General features: G+C 37.2%; 1 protein-coding gene across 1 annotated transcript in view; it reads right to left on the minus strand.

Annotated features, from left to right (window-relative positions):
- slc15a2 (solute carrier family 15 member 2) overlaps positions 1–16,131 on the minus strand; it is a 32,501-nt gene extending 16,370 nt beyond the window's left edge. The window contains exons 1-13 of the mRNA XM_041807429.1: positions 15,846–16,131; positions 10,506–10,593; positions 7,622–7,763; positions 6,924–7,016; positions 6,719–6,818; positions 6,290–6,380; positions 6,107–6,184; positions 4,545–4,627; positions 4,302–4,385; positions 4,067–4,156; positions 2,578–2,622; positions 2,252–2,287; positions 143–231 (exon numbers count right to left, since the gene is read on the minus strand). Of these exons, the coding sequence (XP_041663363.1) occupies positions 143–231; positions 2,252–2,287; positions 2,578–2,622; positions 4,067–4,156; positions 4,302–4,385; positions 4,545–4,627; positions 6,107–6,184; positions 6,290–6,380; positions 6,719–6,818; positions 6,924–7,016; positions 7,622–7,763; positions 10,506–10,593; positions 15,846–15,854 (1,028 nt within the window). The 5' untranslated portion in view covers positions 15,855–16,131. The remainder of the gene's footprint in view (positions 1–142; positions 232–2,251; positions 2,288–2,577; positions 2,623–4,066; positions 4,157–4,301; positions 4,386–4,544; positions 4,628–6,106; positions 6,185–6,289; positions 6,381–6,718; positions 6,819–6,923; positions 7,017–7,621; positions 7,764–10,505; positions 10,594–15,845) is intronic.
- Between the last annotated feature and the right edge of the window lie 3,090 nt (positions 16,132–19,221).

A 19,221-nucleotide genomic window follows, 5' to 3' on the forward strand; every position in this document is an offset into this window, starting at 1 on the left:
TTACATACGTAAGCACCCTGCAGCGATTTCATGGGATACAAATGAGAGGCCACATGGCTCATTTCCACAGTTTAAGAGGCCTCTAAAATGCTGCTGTTTGCAATAAACATGGGAGTATCCAGAAATACAGGCTTCTACTCACGTGATCTTGATCCTGCAAAGGCCAACAAGCGGATATATAATGAGATCAAAGATGGGCACAAATATAAGAATCAGCAGAGCGTTCAGCATCTAGAAAACAGGGAGGGAAAACTGGCCGTTAAATGACTCTATAAAAGCTCACTAAGACTCATGAGATCATAAAGGTTGGAGTTATGTAAGAAGAAAAAGGCTGATTATGTTTCAATATAAATACAAAAGATGGCATGATGGAGGTGATTAAGCTCTATAAAAATGTTTTTACAGCAATGAAATTAAGTCTTGGCAAGTCAAATATTTGTCATCCAACCTGCTTCACTAAAAATACTGACGTGTCACACAGGTGTGTTTGCACTTGTGAAACTAATAGATGGCTGAAATTATAGATCAAATATACATAACAGCATGTAGGTTAAAAAACTGGGTGCTCATTTTGTTTTTTTTTTCCTCTCTGTTAATAAAATCATTAACATTGAAAACAGTAAATGAATAGACTTAAACCTTAAGGTCAAAGATGGACCGACTGTTTTACTATGCGTTTGTGTATGGGTCTAGCTGTGTCACTAGCGTTGTTGTGTACATTTGCCCAGATGCAACTTTTAATGGAGGACACCACAAGACTATAAACATGGAGACACTTAAAAAGGTTACTATATTGTTAATTCATATTAACACCAATAATCAATAGTATCAGATCAGAATTGTTGTCCTATTCTTGTCTGATATAGGATAATAAGTGCTCTAATCGGTTTATGGTTTAGCATTATCTTGCTCAAATATGCAAGGCCTTCCCTGGAAGAGACATTGTCTGGATGCAAGCACATGTTGCTTTAATACTTCTTTATACCTTTTAGCATTTAGCATTGACAGTGACTTTCCAGATGTGTAAGCTGCCCATGACATAGGCACTAATGCAACCCCATACCATCAGAGATGCAGGCTTTTGAACTGTGCACTCATAAAAAGCTGGCTGGTCTGTCTCCTTTCAAGTCTACAGGACACGGCGTCCGTGGTTTGTGAGAAAAAAAATTCAAATTTGGGTTTATCTGACCACAGAACAGTTTTCAATGTTGCCTCAGTCCATATTAAATTAGCCTTGGTCCAGAGAAGATGGCGGCGTTTCTGGATTGTGTTCACAAATGGCTTCTTCTTTGCTTAAAACAACTTTTACTTGTATTTGTCAATAGCACGGTGAACAGACAATGATTACTGACAGACAGTGATTTCTGAACAACGTGTTCCTGAGCCCATGCAGTGACTTCCAGCACAGAATCAGTCTGTTTTTGATGCAGTGCCACCTCAGGACCTATCGATCGTAAGCATCCAGAATTTGCCTTTGGTATTTTCCCTGGATCACAGAGATTTCTCCAGATTATCTGAATCTTTTGATGATAATATGAACTACAGATGGTGGGATTTTCAAAGTCTTTGAAAGTCAACATTTTGGACATTGTTTTACATTTTTAGTCGCAGTTTTTCACAGATTAGTGAACCTGTGCCTCTCTAAAATACTACTTTTATATCCAGTCCTGATATAACCTGTTGTCTATAACCTTGTTTATAACCTGTTGCCAGTTAACCTCATTAGTTGTAAAATGCTCCTTTTCATTGGTGCTATTAATTTTTCCAACCTTTTGCTGCCCTGTCTCTACATTTTTGCAATGCATTGCTGCCATCTAATACAAAGTGAACTAATATTTTTCATGCAATGCTAAAACACACTATCACTTTATTTATTTTTTAAATTTTACACAGTACCTCCCTTTTTTGGGATTGGGATTGTATTAAGAATGGAGCTGCCTGTTAAATCATTGATGTTACTACTGTAACTCTACTGTAACTTATGTATCACTTTATTGATCATGAGTTGAGTATTTTTACTGATATTTGCCCACTGATAATTTAGTTGCAGTGAGGTTTTACAAACAGAAACAGGCTAGAATATTCTTTTAGATGCCACACACGAGTATACAAGTGGATTGTCTCTTGAACACAGGTATGTGGTCAAACTGTGTATGGCAATGGAAATGCTTGTGCTGCTCTTAGACCAGTGTTTTCTCAAATCAGACCTGTTTTTTGATTTTAACTTATTTCATTCAAAGTGAATACTTACTTGCATTTGGTCTGGCTTAATAGAGAAGGAATCTCCCTGTAATGAAAAATACAGATGAGTTCAGCTTAGCAGGATGGACATTTAGACTTTAACTTCACAAATACAACAGGATGTCCTTTTTGCACTATAAAAATTACATAACCTGAGTGCTGGAATTAGAGAGGCCATAAAGATATTTCGTAAAGTAAAATGACAAAATGCGACAACATCCCAGCTTGTTTTACGAGAACAACAAAACCCACCCTCTGATATCAAAGTGCAAAGACATGCTATCAGCTATTTTAAATTTAGACATTGGTGTTTCAAGTCAGAAAATAAATACATACAAAAGCCATGTTCATCCTCGTGGCCTGAAGAGTCCAACGGGAACCCTGCAATAAAGAAAAACATAGTTTTACTCTCAGTGTTTAACATACTGAGGCAGCAGTGTGACTGTTAGCAGAGGAATCTTTATCCACAGAAGACTTGTTTGAGCTTTCTGTGGAGGGTAAAATACAGGATTATCTTAATCAGTTTGCACCTTTTCCCAAAGATAGTTTCAGGTTTTTGTCAGGCATATTTTCAACCAGTCATTCTCAATGAAGAATCAGTCCAGGACAAATGAAATTCAGGAATGCTGAATGTGGCTTTGAGGTTTTTCTGTAATCAGATGGTTTGTTGAGTGTTGGCCAGAAGAGAAGATAACAGATAGTTATGGGATTTTATAAGGGAGTGATGACTCAGGACCTCAAAGTTTGCTGACTAAGACTGGTTATGTACTTTTTGTACAATAATTAAGAAAAAAAAACAAAACAAAACAAAACTTGAAAATGCACCATATCCTAAAACATTTTGTACATGTTTCGTTCACAAGTAAGGGGTGATCATGAAGCCCAATGGCCTTTAACCAATGACATCCAACAGTTTAACCGTAAGCCATGTGGACATTTGTAAGAAAGCACATGAGGGCAACTTTAAAGCATAAAATAAAGAGGATACGTTAACTTTTGAGAAAATTCACTCATTTTTTTGGGTTATTAAAACGTGATTGCAAAAAATCACATTTTTAGCTTAAAAATGTTGTAAATTTACAGGAAAAACCAGTAACATTTTCAAAGAGTGGCACCTCTCAGTGTAGAGAAATAGCGCCTCTCATTCTTTCTTTTAATACCCAAAGCTTTTAACCAGCACTGGACTGGGAAGAACATTTTTGGGTAAGGTATTTTTTTCCCAGGTCAAACAAGATATTACTACACTGTTCTTCCATCCCCTGTTAGAGATCTGCCAAATGATTCCCCCATACAAGGCAGAGACACAGATGCCATAGACAACTAAAATCATGTGTATTCACTCTGTTTTCACCTAATTTCTTGTTGTCAGGGGGGAAATGGCTGACACATTATCCTTACTAAACTACAAGGACATAAAGGTAAGGAATTATGACAATAAAATACCAGTCCAAGAGTGTGAAGGCTCACCAGGATATGACCTGTATGCCAGATTACCAGTCCAGCCTTGCTCTTAACCACAGGATGACGGTCAGAACATAGATTGACTGGGGAATTAGAAACTTTTCTGTTTCAACTCAGGTATCTTCTCTCGCAACACTGTAGACACTGCACAAATCCACCTGTCTATCAATCAGGCTTAATGAGAATTTATTTAGCAAATTCAAGATAAAATTTAGTACTTCTCCTTTAGATGTTGACTTGTTTTGGTTAGCATCAAATTGGTGGAGAACCTGACCAATATGTGCCTTCCTTTTGACTGTATTTGTGCATAACAGTGGTGGAAGCTGTCATTGAAGCTGTCGATAATTCTTTACTTTCTCTTTACCTGCTGATCAAACAGAGCCCAGAACATCGGAAGTGGAATGAAGAGCACCAAAACTCGCAGAACCATCTTAATCTCCTGAATCAAACGCTTCTGTTGACACACAAACACACAGACCGGACCGTTTGTTTACACACTAAAATGACCAATAATGCATCTACTTTTTATAGCACTATTCTCCGAACTTTTGGACAAATACAAATTATTGCATGGAAAAGAAACGGAATCCTTTTGTTACCGAATACTTCTCCTCTGCCCAATCCAACCAGTGCTTCCTTGGAGGGTCATGCTTTGATCTTACTGAGCGGTTTTTGATGGCAAACTGTGAAATATAAATACAAGGATTGGAAAAGTTTGTTACTTCAACAGAAACCAGGGCTGAAGCAATGCTTTAAATGTCATGTCTTTATTGCAGCAAAAAAGTCTTTTGTAACTCTGCTAAATGATCTTAAACGACCCAAGAGGAAAAGAAATAACTCACTCCAATGCATCTGCAGACTTCCAGCAGTACATTTCCTTGGGGAGGATTCCTTTTGTACAAGCTACTGCCAGCAATGAACACAACTGCACAAGACAGATGAAAATTAACAGCTCGAGTTTTGTATAAATACTTACTCCACTCACCTGGTATCATGAGTATTCATACCCCTAACTACAACCTAAATCTGACAGGATAAGTTTCTATATAAGGATGTTTTGTCCTTTTCAGTTTCTTTTGAAATTCTTCAGAATAATAAAATCTAGCATGCTGTAAACACACTAAGCTTTGGTCTGACAGGTCAGTCTTTAAAGCCGGTACTTTGTCTGACACCAGCTGGTATCTGTGCATGACCCCTGGAGTAATAAAATCACAGTTTGTTTTCTCAGCAAGCGGTCAGCGAACCATAAATCACATAAGGATCAGCAGGGGCAGGGATTCACGGCTAGAGACAACGGACTGTCAGGACTTATGTGGTCAAGCCTTGATCAAGATGAAAACCAGCCTGTCGAAACTTCACTTAATGTAAACATACCCTCAGCCTTTAGATCACAGCCTGACATAAGCTTTGATTCTTGAATATAACACCAGTCATTTTATACAAAAATATAAACCATGTACTGACACCTGGTGTTTAGATATTGAGTGAATTATTTATCAAGGCCCAAATATTTGCATTACTCATTCATCCAGCTTGAGTGCTACTGGAATATCATATTTACTAGAACATGTTTTGGCATCTTCTGCAAGAAAAACATGCACGCATTAGCAGTGTTTTTCATTTTCTTTATTAGTCTTGATTCAACTCATGTGTAAAGGTCAAAAGACACACTAAAAGAGTGGGTTTTTTAGACTTAATAAAAGCCCAAGTGACCTCCCATGCAGTCTAATTTGCACAAAAATTTGGAAGATTTCAGTACTAGATGATCATCAGGCTAGCAGTTTATTTAGAAAACAGCAGGGCGTCCAGACAGGAAGTGGCTGTGTAGAATATGCTCCAGACATTTAATTCAGCAACCTGCCTTTATTTCCTGTTTTTATGTTTATGATTCAACACTGTTGAGTGTTTTAGAACTATATTTTGGGAGTCAATTGTGGAGACTTTCAACAACTTCCCTTTTCATGGTTAATATCACAACATTTGATTTACTTTAAGTTGCTCATATTCTTTCAAAATAAAAGCGGGTCTAACCAAAAGTCATTTACACTCAGTTTTAACAGTCTGTCTGATGCTACAGCTGAAAAAAATGTATTTTTATTCTCATTAATCTACATTCAGTACCCAATCAGGCAAAAGTGACAACAGAATTTTATTTTAAAAAATGCAAATTAATTAAAAATAGTGTCATATAGAAATTTCTCACCTATTGCATGACTTCTTTCAAAAGTGTGCAGCTCAGTTAACATGTAACATTCTAGCTCATCCTTGAGACTTTGCATTGGCTTGACATAACAAATTATTAGTATATCATTTTTTAATGTTGTGCATTTGTCGTCTACTTAGTCCTTTATCTATTAAATGAAATTATTTAACAGGATTATGCTACATGTGCATTACCACTCACCTGTAGCTACAATCATCAGAATAGCAGGAACCCCGAAGGCCAGAGCGTAGCAATCATGACCAAAACACTTCACATCACCTGCAATAGGAAAATCCAGCTTTAATGGCATCAATAATGTGATTATGTCACACTGTTGGATCCCACCATGTCAATATGTTAAACATTAAGCCTGTAAGTGCTCACCTCTCAGTATGGGTGTGATTATAGTGGACAGAAGGCTCCCAGCATTTATAGACATGTAGAAAATGGAGAAGAATTTCTGCCTCTCTGAGATCTGGAGGTGATTAACAATAAAGACAGGAATCCTTTGTTAAAAGATTTAGGTCTGACCTTTTACATCCATCCATTTTCTATAGAGTCTATCCCAGCTGCCATAGGGCGAGAGGCCGGTCAGTAGTCAGTCACAGGGCTGACATACAGAGACAGACATCCAGGCCATACCTACAGCCAATTTAGAGCATGCCTTCGGCGGTGGGAGGAAGCTGGAGTACCCAGAGGGAACCCACACATACATGGGGGGAACATGGGTGTAAACTCCACACAGAAAGGACTGATTTCACAGACTACCCTAGTTTGATTGTTTGGAGCATAAGAAGAAGTCCACTTCCTTACATTCTCCTCATCAAACTGGTCTCCACCAAAGGCTGATACGCAGGGTTTGATTCCTCCAGTACCGAAGGCAATGAGTATCAGACCAGTCATGGACAAACCACTGCAACACACAGACAAGGAATATTACAAGTTTAATGTATCACTGAAACTACAACAGCGCTGATTCTGCTTGTTCAAATGTGTGACTCAGCTCCTGATTACTTACATGTGAACCTCCTTACTTCCCACAGTGGGAATGGCTCCGACTGACTTGACCACATGGCCGACCACATACACAAGGGACAAGTATATGATGGTCCTGTTGATAGAATACCATGATTATGGACATGCAGAACTGCAATTTTATTTATGGGCTACATTTATGTGTATGCATTTGTGCGACCAGAGTGACTCATGTCCGCTAATGGGGGGTGTTAACACAATTTAGGTTTTCTTCAGACGTCAGTTTATTTCAGAACAAACCAGGTTAAAAACAGTTTTGTTCCTGCTGCTACCACTGTGTACAACAAGCTGTGGCTATAATTTGCACACATTTATATGTCAATTTTATTTATTCACTTGTGTTAACCTAGGCTTAATTCAAGAGTTCTTTTATTTTTTATTCTTATGGATTTACTGGTTGGTAAGTCTCACTCTTTTTTATCACTTTAGGGGGATGGATGGTGTTTATGTGCCATAATGGATGTTACTCTCGCTGGCTACAAAACAAATCTACCCACGCATTCTGGTACAAATAAAGTAACCTGAACCTTATAAGCAGGAAAGACTACTTTCCACCAATGTCAAATCTTTTAAACAGCACAAACAAAATTTTGTTCTCCACTATTGAACCCTGAAAGCCAGGACTAAAATCCTTAAACTTGATTTTTTTTTTTTTTTCATAGTTGGAGATGAAGTACTCACTTGAATTTTCCCAACCAGGAGTCAGCGATGATGGCTCCCAGGATGGGTGTGAAATAGCAGAGGCTGCTGAAAGCATGGTAGATAGCTGTGGAGAGATCCTTGTCCCAGCCCAGGTAAGTAAGGAAGTAAAGCGTCAGCAATGCTGTAAGTGGAAACATAGTTTCATGAGACACAATTCAATTCATGCCCCAGCCCTTCCCTGTCCCTGATACAGGCTCTCATGCAGCCCCAGAGCCAAAATATTTCACAGTAAATCAGATTTTATGCATTGTATTACTGCACACTGGATTTAGATTTTTTGCTTTCTGTGTATATCTGCACAGCATGTAAATTTATGCTCTTGAATTTTGCTAACTTATTACTGACATACACAATATGGACATAAGTATTTTAGTCACACCTGTTAATTATTAAATTCAGGTGTTTCAATTAATCCATAGGTGTATAAAATCAAGTACCTAGCCACGCAGTCTCCATTTGCAAACAACTGTGATACAAATTTGGGTTGTCCTGAAGAGCTTGATATTCTAGGGTCAACTGTGAGTGGAAGCATTTAGGAACAACAGCCGCACAGCAGAAGACCATGTAAAATCAAAGAGTGGGGTCGACGACTGCTGTAAAAGTCGCCCTAGCTGAAGAGTTCTGAACACCAACACTGCACAGTGGAGCAGTAGAAACATGTTCTGTGGAGTGATGAATCACGCATCTCTGTTTTGCTGTCAGATGGGCGACTCTGGGTTTGGCAGATGCTGAGAGAACATTACCTGCTGACTGCACTGTGCCAGCTGTGAAATTTGGTAGAGGGGACATCATTGTATGGGGCTGTTTTTCAGGTTCAGGCTCCGTATCTCCAGTGAAGGGCAATCTTAACGCTAAAGCACACCAAAACATTTCTGACAATGCTATCCTTCCAACTTTCTGACAAAAGTTTGGGTAAGGCCCTTTTCTATTCAAACATGACTGTGCCCCAGTGCACAAAGAAAGGACTTTAAAGACATGGTTTAATTAGTTTGGTGTGGAAGAACTTGACTGGCCTACACAGAGCCCTGACCTCAACCCCATCAAGCACCTTTGGGATGAACTGGGACGGAGATTGTAAACCAGGCCTTCTAGTCCAACATCACTGCCTCACCTTATAAATGCACTACAGGATGAATGGGCACAAATTCCCACAAAAACACTCCAAAATCCTGTGGAAAGCCTTACAAGAAGAGTGGAACCTGCTATAGTTGCATATGGGGGGCCAACTCAACATTAAAGTACATGTATTCAAACACAATGTCATTATAGTCCTTGTTGATTTAATGGTCACACAGTTGAATACTTTTGTTCATAGAGTGCATTTGCATGTCTATACAGCTCCTCCATGCACCTTTTGTACTTTGTGTTCTTTATATTTATTTTATACCTCTTTTATACTGTATCTGTATCTTATTTTGTTTAATTTCCATTCAGAATAAGTACTGCTCTTTTCATAGCCTCTCACTATTCTTGTGTTTTTTCTCTGTGTAATTTATTTTGCACCAAAACATACCTGGCAATAAAACTAGATTACTGTATGTTTCTGATTCTCAGGATAAAAACACACACAGGTAATAAATAATCTTAATGGTGCATGGAAATTCAGAATATTTTTTAAGATGTCAATAAGACTATTTCTTTTTAAAACAAAGCCATTGAAACTTGCTTGAAGCTTGCTTAAAGTGAGTTCCATATTGTATGTGTTGTCATGCATGCTTAGCTATATTGTTTGTCCAGCTTACAGGTACTTCAAAAATCCCCTGTAGCTTTGTTACACTTGCCATGACGTGGTTGAAAATTGACAATTATCCAAGATTATTAATCTAGCACAATTACAGATGTTTTTGTAGATAAATTAAGAATGTATTCTATTCCCACATTAATTCTGGTGCCACAATGCAGAATGCTAAGAAACAGCCTATATATAGCAACAATGAAAGTACTTCTAACTGTTAAAAGGGAAGCAACAAAGTAGAGAAGGCAATTCTAATGGTACTGATACTGCCATAAATATTGACAATAATAATAATAACCATAATGATAAATGAGAGGAAATTACAACGAGAGGAATTATTTATGGAAGGAAATTATAAAACATATTGTGGTGCAACGGTCAATAAACTTTTTTTTTTTTTCTTTTTTAAATGATACTGTTTAATTAGTAGTACTGACAAATTATGTTGTAATGCACTTGATAATTAAAATGAAAGTAAAATCATCCATGGTAATAAAAAACATATAACTACATGTGACAATGAACATAATACAGCCTGATGTTTTCAGTAATACCACACATTATACTAAATTGAAACAGCATCTGATATTAAAAGTTAAAGTGCACATGTTATTAATAAGTACAGTGGATTAAAACTATAACCAGAGGTATGATAAATATATATGTTAATAAACATGCTATCATGTGAAATTGATAACAAATATTTCCCATGTTGTGAAAAGTAACATTGCACATGCAGCCCTGGCAGTCAGCCTCCTCAGACTTCACCGAAGTAAAAGACATACTCATGACTCATGTTCAATCTGCCTTTTGAACTATGTCTATGTGTCTGCTTGAACTGATTGAAGTAATGTGACGGACGGACATGTGAGAATAAGTGAGGTCATGTGAGGGCAAAACGGAGCCTTCAGCCTTATCAGTTCATTAAAAGCTCTCTGTTCTCTTGCCCTCGTTCACTCCCTCTTTTAAACTCTTTTAACAAGCTCAGCATCACTCATTCAACAGTGTCAGCTACTTTCGTATGCTACAGTTGCATTCAAAGACCCAAAAGCAGCTCTGTAAATAAGGAACCCCGCTCTTTAGCTTGATCAAATGACCACATGCTGTCCAGACGAGCAGTTTACATACCTTTCATGCCATAGTAGGAGAAGCGTTCACAGAACTCGTTCACCACTATGAAGCAGATGCTGGTTGGATAATTGGTCCCACATAGTTTCTAAAAAAAATGGAACATTTTTTTTATTGAATGACAACATTTTAAGGCCCTAGACATACATGGAAAACATCTAGAAAAAATGTACTATCTGTTGTATTTTCTCTATGTGAAAGAACAGGAAGTTCTAGATGATGCAATCCATAAAATCCCATATTTTGTCACGGACATTATGCATACTTCCTGTTAGCCCATGGCTAATAAGTCACTCAAACAGGTCATTATGCTGAAGTAAGTTACACATACTTCTATGATCACACTCAGCTAAATGGTTGACAACTCATCTGTTTAGTTACAGAACCAATATCAATGTCTAGTTAGTTCCAAGAAAAGCATTTTAATGCTTCACTTTGAAGCAAGAATCTGCTGGCATACCACATTGTTGATACTTTTATTCTTTTGTTACCAAATGCCAAATTTTGCTCTAGATAATCTGAAATCTCTTCATCTGAAAAGTGAGACACCAAACACCCAAGAATTCAATTCCAAAAAATGAACTTCATTGAAAATTCAGCTTATATTTAACATTATCGGTATCAAAACTATTGTTGATTACAAACATTATCCACACAGTACTTGAGGTAAAAATCTTAACCAGTTTTAACAATCCGATTGGCAAATTCTCCAAGGGGCCTCAAGATACAATCGGGGCAGATGTGCACTAGATAATGGGGTATATGTCTAAAATTGCTTTTTGTCATTAAGAAGTGTATTTTGAATGTAAATACAGGGCAAAGATTGTCACATTACTACAGAGTGAAAAGAAAATTTTAATTCTATTTGTTTAATTTATTCATTTATTTATTTAATTTTATTTTTTTGTAAATTAATCAAAAGTAACAAAGTGAAATATCACATTAGCATAAGTGCCATACAGCATCAGACTAAAACATAACATTTAAAAAAGAGAGTGGCGTCTGAATACTTTCTGCATGCACTGTATATTTCCCATTTGGGTGACTTCCATTATAAGTTCTATGACTTTAATACCTGAAAAGAGATGCTTAAAATTGTGTAGTTCACTCCCTTAGATTTTTTAAGTGAAATGGGTGAAGAGCCTCATATTGGTTATTGCTTGGGGCCTTCAAACTCCTTAAACTACCCCTGACTGCAGCACAGCAGTACTTTCAAAAGCACATCTTGTGCTGAGACGTTGCATTGTTTGACATTAAGGGTTTGATCAGCAGGCTTAAAATGCCCATTTATACCAGGAACTGGTTTACAAGGTTTGTTTTTGTGAAGATCTTTTAAAAACAAAGGTTTTCCCCATCAGTAATTACAAAAGTATTCACAGTGGGATAGAGAGTTGTTGTAATGTGCCACAGTAATCCCTCATTTACATTAAAATAACCCTAATGTGTTTCAAACTGTGAGGTTAGTAGATCCTAATTCAGGAAAATCATGAGTTCTGCTTTCAGATCCTAGGAAAGTTTAGGAGAGGATGGTTTCTCCTCTGCCAAAGAATGTTTGTGATTGTTTGACTTAATGTATCAGGCAACGGAGATTAATTGAACGTGATGAAGAACGTGGAAAGGAAGTGACATTGCAATATCTATTCTGTCTGCGTTATACAGCAAATGTTGCAATATGAAACGACTTACAGTGTTATTCCAAATAAATGAAGTGCATGTTAATTGGTTTAGATGTTTGCAGTTGACATTTAAATCATACAATCGTGATTTTATAGTTTTGGACTGTAAGTCATTTTTTATCTTAGGCTTGCACTATATGAGGAAAAAATCTGATGTACTATTTTTCAGCATTGGGATAATGATATGAAGTAAAGTTTCTTTGTAAAGAACCTTTTTGCTCTAGCTATTTGCAACATATATAATATTTGTGAACATTTCCCCACTAAATTTGCAACAATTACTCCAAGGGTTGCTTGAGCATCAGCATGAAAATGGAGTAAGAGCATGTGCAATCTACAGCGTTCATCTTATTCATTGGGCCAAATTCAGACTTTTGCAATGACTTTGTTGCTAAAGTTCATATTGTCATTAAACTGTGATTTATTGTGCAGCCTTACTCTGGTGTAATTTTTGGCAGTTCTCACAGCAGATGAAAACTGTTTTCAAAACAATAAACTGCATGTTACAAAAATGATCAATTTTAATTCAGACTCACCAAATATATTTCAGAGGTGGAAAGAGTATAAGATGATCATACTCAAGTAAAAGTACAGTTACTGTAGTTAAAATTTACTTAAGTAGAAGTAAAAGTACTGGTCTATAAATCTTTCAATCTACTCATGTAAAAGTAAGTGTTTTAATTAAAAGTTCACTTTGAGTACTGAGTACTGAGTTTCTACTGAGGAAATCGTAGAATAAAATATGAACATTCCTCATTGGCAATAACTATACGAGAATATGGATCCCCAACTAGGCTATTCAGGTCGTCACACATTTGTAATAAAGGGGAATCTAACTGCTAAATTTCTAACCATGCCACTGAACATTATGTGCCTTACCAACAAGTTTTATGTAACTGACAAAAAGCCTGTACCATCTTATTCCGACTTTAGTTTTTGTGTTTTACTCAGTACTTGATGCTTTTTAAATTTAATGAAGTACAATACTTATTCTAAATTACACTTGAGTACAATTAAGTAAAGGCAAATTTACTTATTTCAAAATGTACTAAAAACAAAACAAAAAAGCTACTTGATCGCAGTAATTTGAGTAAATGTAATTAGTTACTTTCCTGCCCTAAACGTACTTCAGGAGAAAAATCTGCTTTTTTGGAACTGTATTTGGGAATGTTTTCTCCAGTTAGTTTCTCTGGCTCTGTTTACACACAAATAAAGAAAAGGGCTAACAAAAACAAGAACAACAAGCTTGACGAGTTAGTCATAACATACATTACCATGCACAAAAACTCCACATACATTGGTTACTCTTAGTCCCTGCAGTCAGCAACTCAAATGCACATGCCTGGCTGTTAAATGTCATAAGAACTATGTATTCTGTCAAAAGTGATCGAACAAAAGAAAAATACTGGAAAGCAAGAGCGGGGTGGAAGAAGTAAAAGACTATGGCACTCAAGTTGAAGTACAGTTACTTTTGTAAAAATCCACATCAGTAGAAGTACCAGTCCATAAATCAACTCACATAAAAGTAAAAAGTAAGTTATTTAACATTTACTCAATGTGCTGAGTACTCAGTAGCTACACTGAAAAAAGTAAAACAATGCTGTTGTAGGATTGATGTAATTTTTCGTTTTACAACAGCCTAAAATTATTGATTTGTTCATTAAATCTAAGTCTTCTAAATCATCTTAATGGTTGAACCTAGATTTTTCATTTAAACTGGCAGCTGGATACCAAATTAAATTCTGTCATTGGATCGATGCATTGTGGCGATCCAGGAAGCAGTGGTCTGGAGCAGGGACTGCTGGGATTGTTTGGTACAAGGGAATTCACTCTTCTGATGTTGTATAATGTTCATGTTTCATGTGGGGTTGTAATGGTGCATGATTTGTTTGTTGGTTCATGTTTTTGGGTGTTCTTTTCAAGTGTCACACCATGAGTGAGGGGGTTAATGGTGCAGACTATGCTGCCTGTATATGTGTGTATATCTGTGTCAAAAATAGACTATAGATGTTCATGTTCACTGCATGAGAGCTTGTCTATGAGCCATTCTTCACCACAGCTTGCCACAGTGTTTATTACGGTATCAAACCTGCGGTGCACACAATGCCCTGAGTGGATTTGAGAAACATTTGATTCAACAGCAGCTGCCACTTTTTGAGTGGCTCTCCTTCTACACTCCAGCACAGGCATCCAGCATTAACCTATGTGTCAAAATGCATCTGCTGTGATTAAGGGAATTTTTTATTCTTAGTTTAGGACAATCTAAAAGAATTAGGTTTGCTAAACATTTAAAAATTGTTTCTATGAACTTAAAAAATTTACATTTACCTAATTAAAAAAATAATTGATTCAATTCCTGTGATTGATTACTTCATTTTTTTTTAAGTTCAACCAATATGTTACTTTATTTCAGTGTACTTCTGAAAGCCACACAGTTTTCACAGTGATTTGTGATCTTTACTCCAAGTGAAACAGGAGAAGATGACTCTATAATATGTTTTTATTATAATAAGGTGTAACTTAAAGTAAAATGCAGCAGCTGCATATTTTTTGTAACTAATTAAGTCAAAGTGTTTAGGTGGTGGAATTAGCTTATTCAAGTATGACTCAAGTATATAAAAAAAACTATTTACATCCACTGCACAGACTTCAGTACATCATCCTTGCAGTGTGAAGTTGCTCCCCATTGATGGGGACTGAGACAACTTCAATCATGGTGCACAAGTGTCTAATGCTCAAAAGGCATTGTATGAAAACAATGCAGATTAAGAGATAAATGTGAAATAACCTGAGTGCAATGACAAAAAATACTTAGAGTGATTGAGTACTGTTTACTCAAGACTAAAAATGCATTATATCAATGCAGAAACACAGAGCTATTTCGATTTTTAAGATAACACAACTGATTTTAACAACCTTTTACTGTTTAGTTTTACAGGGTGTGCTGCTGACAACTTCATGTGTTGTCAAAGCCAAACTAACGGATTGTTTCATGTTGTTGCCATAGAGCTCAGACCTCGTCAGTTTGGCTTTTAGTAGTTAGTAGCTATTTCTTTCCAGTGCTTCATGCTTTTAAAAATGTAGTGAAGTGCAACACTTCCCCAAAAGTACACATTAGTAAAAATAAAATTACTGATTTTAAAATGTAGTTTAAAAAGTACAAGCTCACAAAAACAATACTCAATCATTCACTTATAAGTAAATGTAGTGACTTTTTACCTCTAAGTAAGAGCTAATAAAAGAATGTGGTTCAGGTAAAAATTAAGAAATGTTTGGTTGTTTTCGAAATTAGGTGTCATGTCCCTTTAAAAGCATTTGTTATCACAGGCTGTCTACAAAGACGCTCTTAAGGCAGCATTAAAGTTCCCAAAGCTCTCTCTCTCTCCCCTCTTGTTAAGGTGCAGAGCTGGTGCGTCAACTAAATAACGTGTTTTTGTGGTTTAGCGGGATAGATCCCTGAAAATGAAACACGCTGCGGGGACACGTCCGCATATTCCGTCAGACAAAAACACATTATTTACATTTTCGGACGTTTTGATCCCCCGCTCCCACGCGGCCGTATGAACAAGACTTACGGCAGGTTTTAAAAACTTTTCACACACAAACTTCATGAAAGACCTGTTAGACTCTGTTCATGCTTCACTCACTCATAGCTCGTACTCACCTTTGTCATGTTGCTTTTTGTTGATGGTGTGTTTGGATCCTTACTGGGACATCGAAAGCTCCTGTCTCACATCCAAGTCCGTCCCACTCTCCTCTTCTCTGCTCTGTGGCTGCACGAATGCAAAACCTCCAACATTTATGGACTTAAAGCCGACTTAAAGTTAATATTCTACCACTCTTTTAATCATAAACTAAAGGAAACCTCACAACAAAAAATGCTGATGCTCAAAAAACTCCCAAACAAGAGTTCGTGGGTATTTTGTGACTCGGACGTGTGATTTCACTCACTGTCTGAGGAGCAGGAGGTCCGTTAGTTGCAGTAAAGTGGGGATCAGCAGTAGCAGCTCTCTGGTTGGACAATAGTGTCGTTGTGAAGCTCTACAGGCGCGGACCTGGCTGCAGGATGGTGGGTCAAAATGTGCTTGGAGTCTTGATGCCTCGTTTCTTTGAATGAATGGCACAGAGAGCGTAATTCATGTTACCATGTCACCGCCATCAAGTGCAACATAGCTTTTACTGCACTGTCATGCAGTCTTTATTCATGAGCAATGAAAGCGCTTTTTTAATGCTATCGAACAGTTTCACTTGCAATACTATGATAAAATATCATTCGGTGTTCTTCTAACCCCCCCAAAAAACCTCAACATAAAAGCTCGCTTAAAATGAGCTGCAATAAAATGGAAAACTGTTCTGGGGTCAGATGAATCAAAATTTGAAATTCTTTTTGAAAACCAAAGATGCTGTATCCTGTGTGGTCTAGAGAGGCGCGGGACTATCCAGCTTGTGATCAGCACACAGTTCAAAAGCCTGCATCTCTGATGGTTTTGTGTTGCACTAGTGCCCTGCATTGAAACATTTCAGCAAGAACATAAATATAAACTTTTTTATGAGAAAGGCCTTATTTAGACAGTTGGGAAATTGCAGTGCCATAATAGTCCACAAGGTGGCAGCATTGCCCCACATTTTTTTAATTCATATTGGCGTATATTTGGCCTCTTAAGTCTTTAAAAGTAAATTTTGTCAACTAGTCTTTCTGCTCTCTTTTAAATTACTTTGAGGTTTTTTTATTTTTAGTTTTATGCCTTATTTGAGTTTGTTCGCACAGAATGAAATCACATATTTTTGTGTTTAAAGAGATCAGTCAGTGAAGGCTGTGACTGGCTGCGCTTCATTTAACTTCATACCATTGTAGTCTAGTTACAAGTTAATAATTTAATAACAACGAGACAAGGCCTGCTTGGTTTTCATGATGGGTTAATTTATTAAATTTTCTCCAGACGACAAAAGCCTTTTTTTTTCTTTTACAAAAAAAAAAGATTATTTATCACAGTAAAGCCTTCATTTCCTTTTTGTTGGTTGCTTACAGAGAACTGGCAAATAGTGTCAGAGTTATTTGATCAAGCTTGTTTTCAACCGTCATGATCACTATCATTACTATTGTGAAGATTAATCATTGAACAATGATTGATGTTAAATCAGATACTTGGATCAATATCAGGTCATTCTAAATCTGAGATTTCCTTCATGTGTCCGCTTGATAGTCACACCTGGTCATGCCCCATAGTGTTAACCTCGCAAAGCGGATGGATACGCCTTTTCCGTGTTTGTCACTGGCGAATCCATCGTGCAAAGCTCCCATCTGAACCCTTTAGGAACGGTTAGAAAGTGATAGGACCAATCAGTGTTGAGGGGCAGTACTTTCAGGTGCAGCAGAGTTGTGACGTAAGCAAGCAGCAACAAGAGGCTGGTGCCGTTATATGGCAGAAGACATTAGTGTGGATGTTGCTAGCTTTAAAGTCTGGCATTACTTTTCTAATCATTTCACTCAATGTGCCCATCCACATGGTTAACAATACCAATAAAAAGGTAACTCTGTTTTCAGAAAAGAGGTTTACATTTTTGAAAAAGGGTGTATTATGCTACAGCATAAATAAAAAATCCTTTTAGTTGCTTTGATGAGAGTGGTTAAGATTCAAGTTAAAAAAGTAAAAAATATATATATTATCACAGCTCAATTTTACAGTGGACCAAAGGTTTTTGTACCTAGACCAGTTTTGTGTTAAGACTGGCTGTAGGACATTCAGCTTGGATTCATGGCCATCTTTAATGTACACTGATGATTGTAGTGTGCTTTTGTTACCACAGGTTGGTAGACAAGTTTCCTCTTTATAAATAATATTTGACTGCACAACTTATTTTGGTCTAGGTGTTAAGCGGAGATGGAAAAGTACACAACTATTGTACTCAAATGAAAGTCACGTTACTCTGGTTAAAATTAACTGAAGTGGGGAGCAGGTGGCCTAGTGGTTAAAGGCACTCCCCACGTACGCGGGCGGCCTGGGTTCGAATCCGGCCTGAGGCCCTTTACCGCATGTCTCTCCCCCACTCTTGACCCTGTTTCCGACTCTATCCACTAACCTCCTCTATTTAATAAGGGCACAAAAATGCCCAAAAATAAATCTTAAAAAAAAAATGGACTGAAGTCAAAGTAAAAGAATTAGTCTCTAAATTTATTCAAGCAAATGTAAAACATATTTCATTAAAGTTTACTCTGAGTACTGAGTAGCTACTGAGGAGCTGAACATAAAATATGATTGTCCCTTATTAGCCAGAACAGCAAGAGAGTAGATCTACAACCAGGCTGTTTGGGTAAAGTCACACTTCTATAATAGAGTTAAATACACTCCAAGATTGACAGCATTCATTAAACTCATACAGAGTTAAATTTAACACTTTAAAGTGTCTTTAGTGGCTAACACTACTCATAGTTAAACTACACTTTTAAAGAATTAAATATAACTCTATATGAGTTTAATGAACACTGTCAGTCTTGTTGTGTATTTAATTTTACTGCAGAGGTGACAGGGCTGGAGTAACTCTTTGGTAGGTGGGTCTCCTTTGGCAAGAACAAAGTAGAGTCAACCTCATAGCAAGACAATGTAACCTGACACGCCAGATAGATCTGTTTAAAACATACATTTGGAAAACCTCTAATACACAGTGTGTAGGAAAGGGCAGAGCCTTTGAAAAAAACAAACTCATAGTGTGGTTGGATGAACATTCTGTCTGTCACATCTTTACGGGCCAATCAGAGCAACAAAACACGTGACGTGGCCGCTAGCAAAGTGCGCCCCACTCAAGGAGCAAGTTCCATATAGATCTGCATAACGCGAACCATGGCGACTGTAGAAATGTCAGTACACGACTTTGTCGTTTTGAAAAGAAAACAACTCGCTCATGTTCTTTTTTCTTCTTTTACCAAAGAAATGTCATCAAGTTCTGATGAAACTGGCGCTTTGGCAACATCCAGGCTGATGTCTTCTGCCATATCTGCACTGGTCACTTGATGCTGCTTGCATATGTCACAACTCCACCTT

Source organism: Cheilinus undulatus, linkage group 15 (assembly GCF_018320785.1).
Source record: "Cheilinus undulatus linkage group 15, ASM1832078v1, whole genome shotgun sequence".
NCBI classification, from domain to species: Eukaryota; Metazoa; Chordata; class Actinopteri; order Labriformes; family Labridae; genus Cheilinus; species Cheilinus undulatus.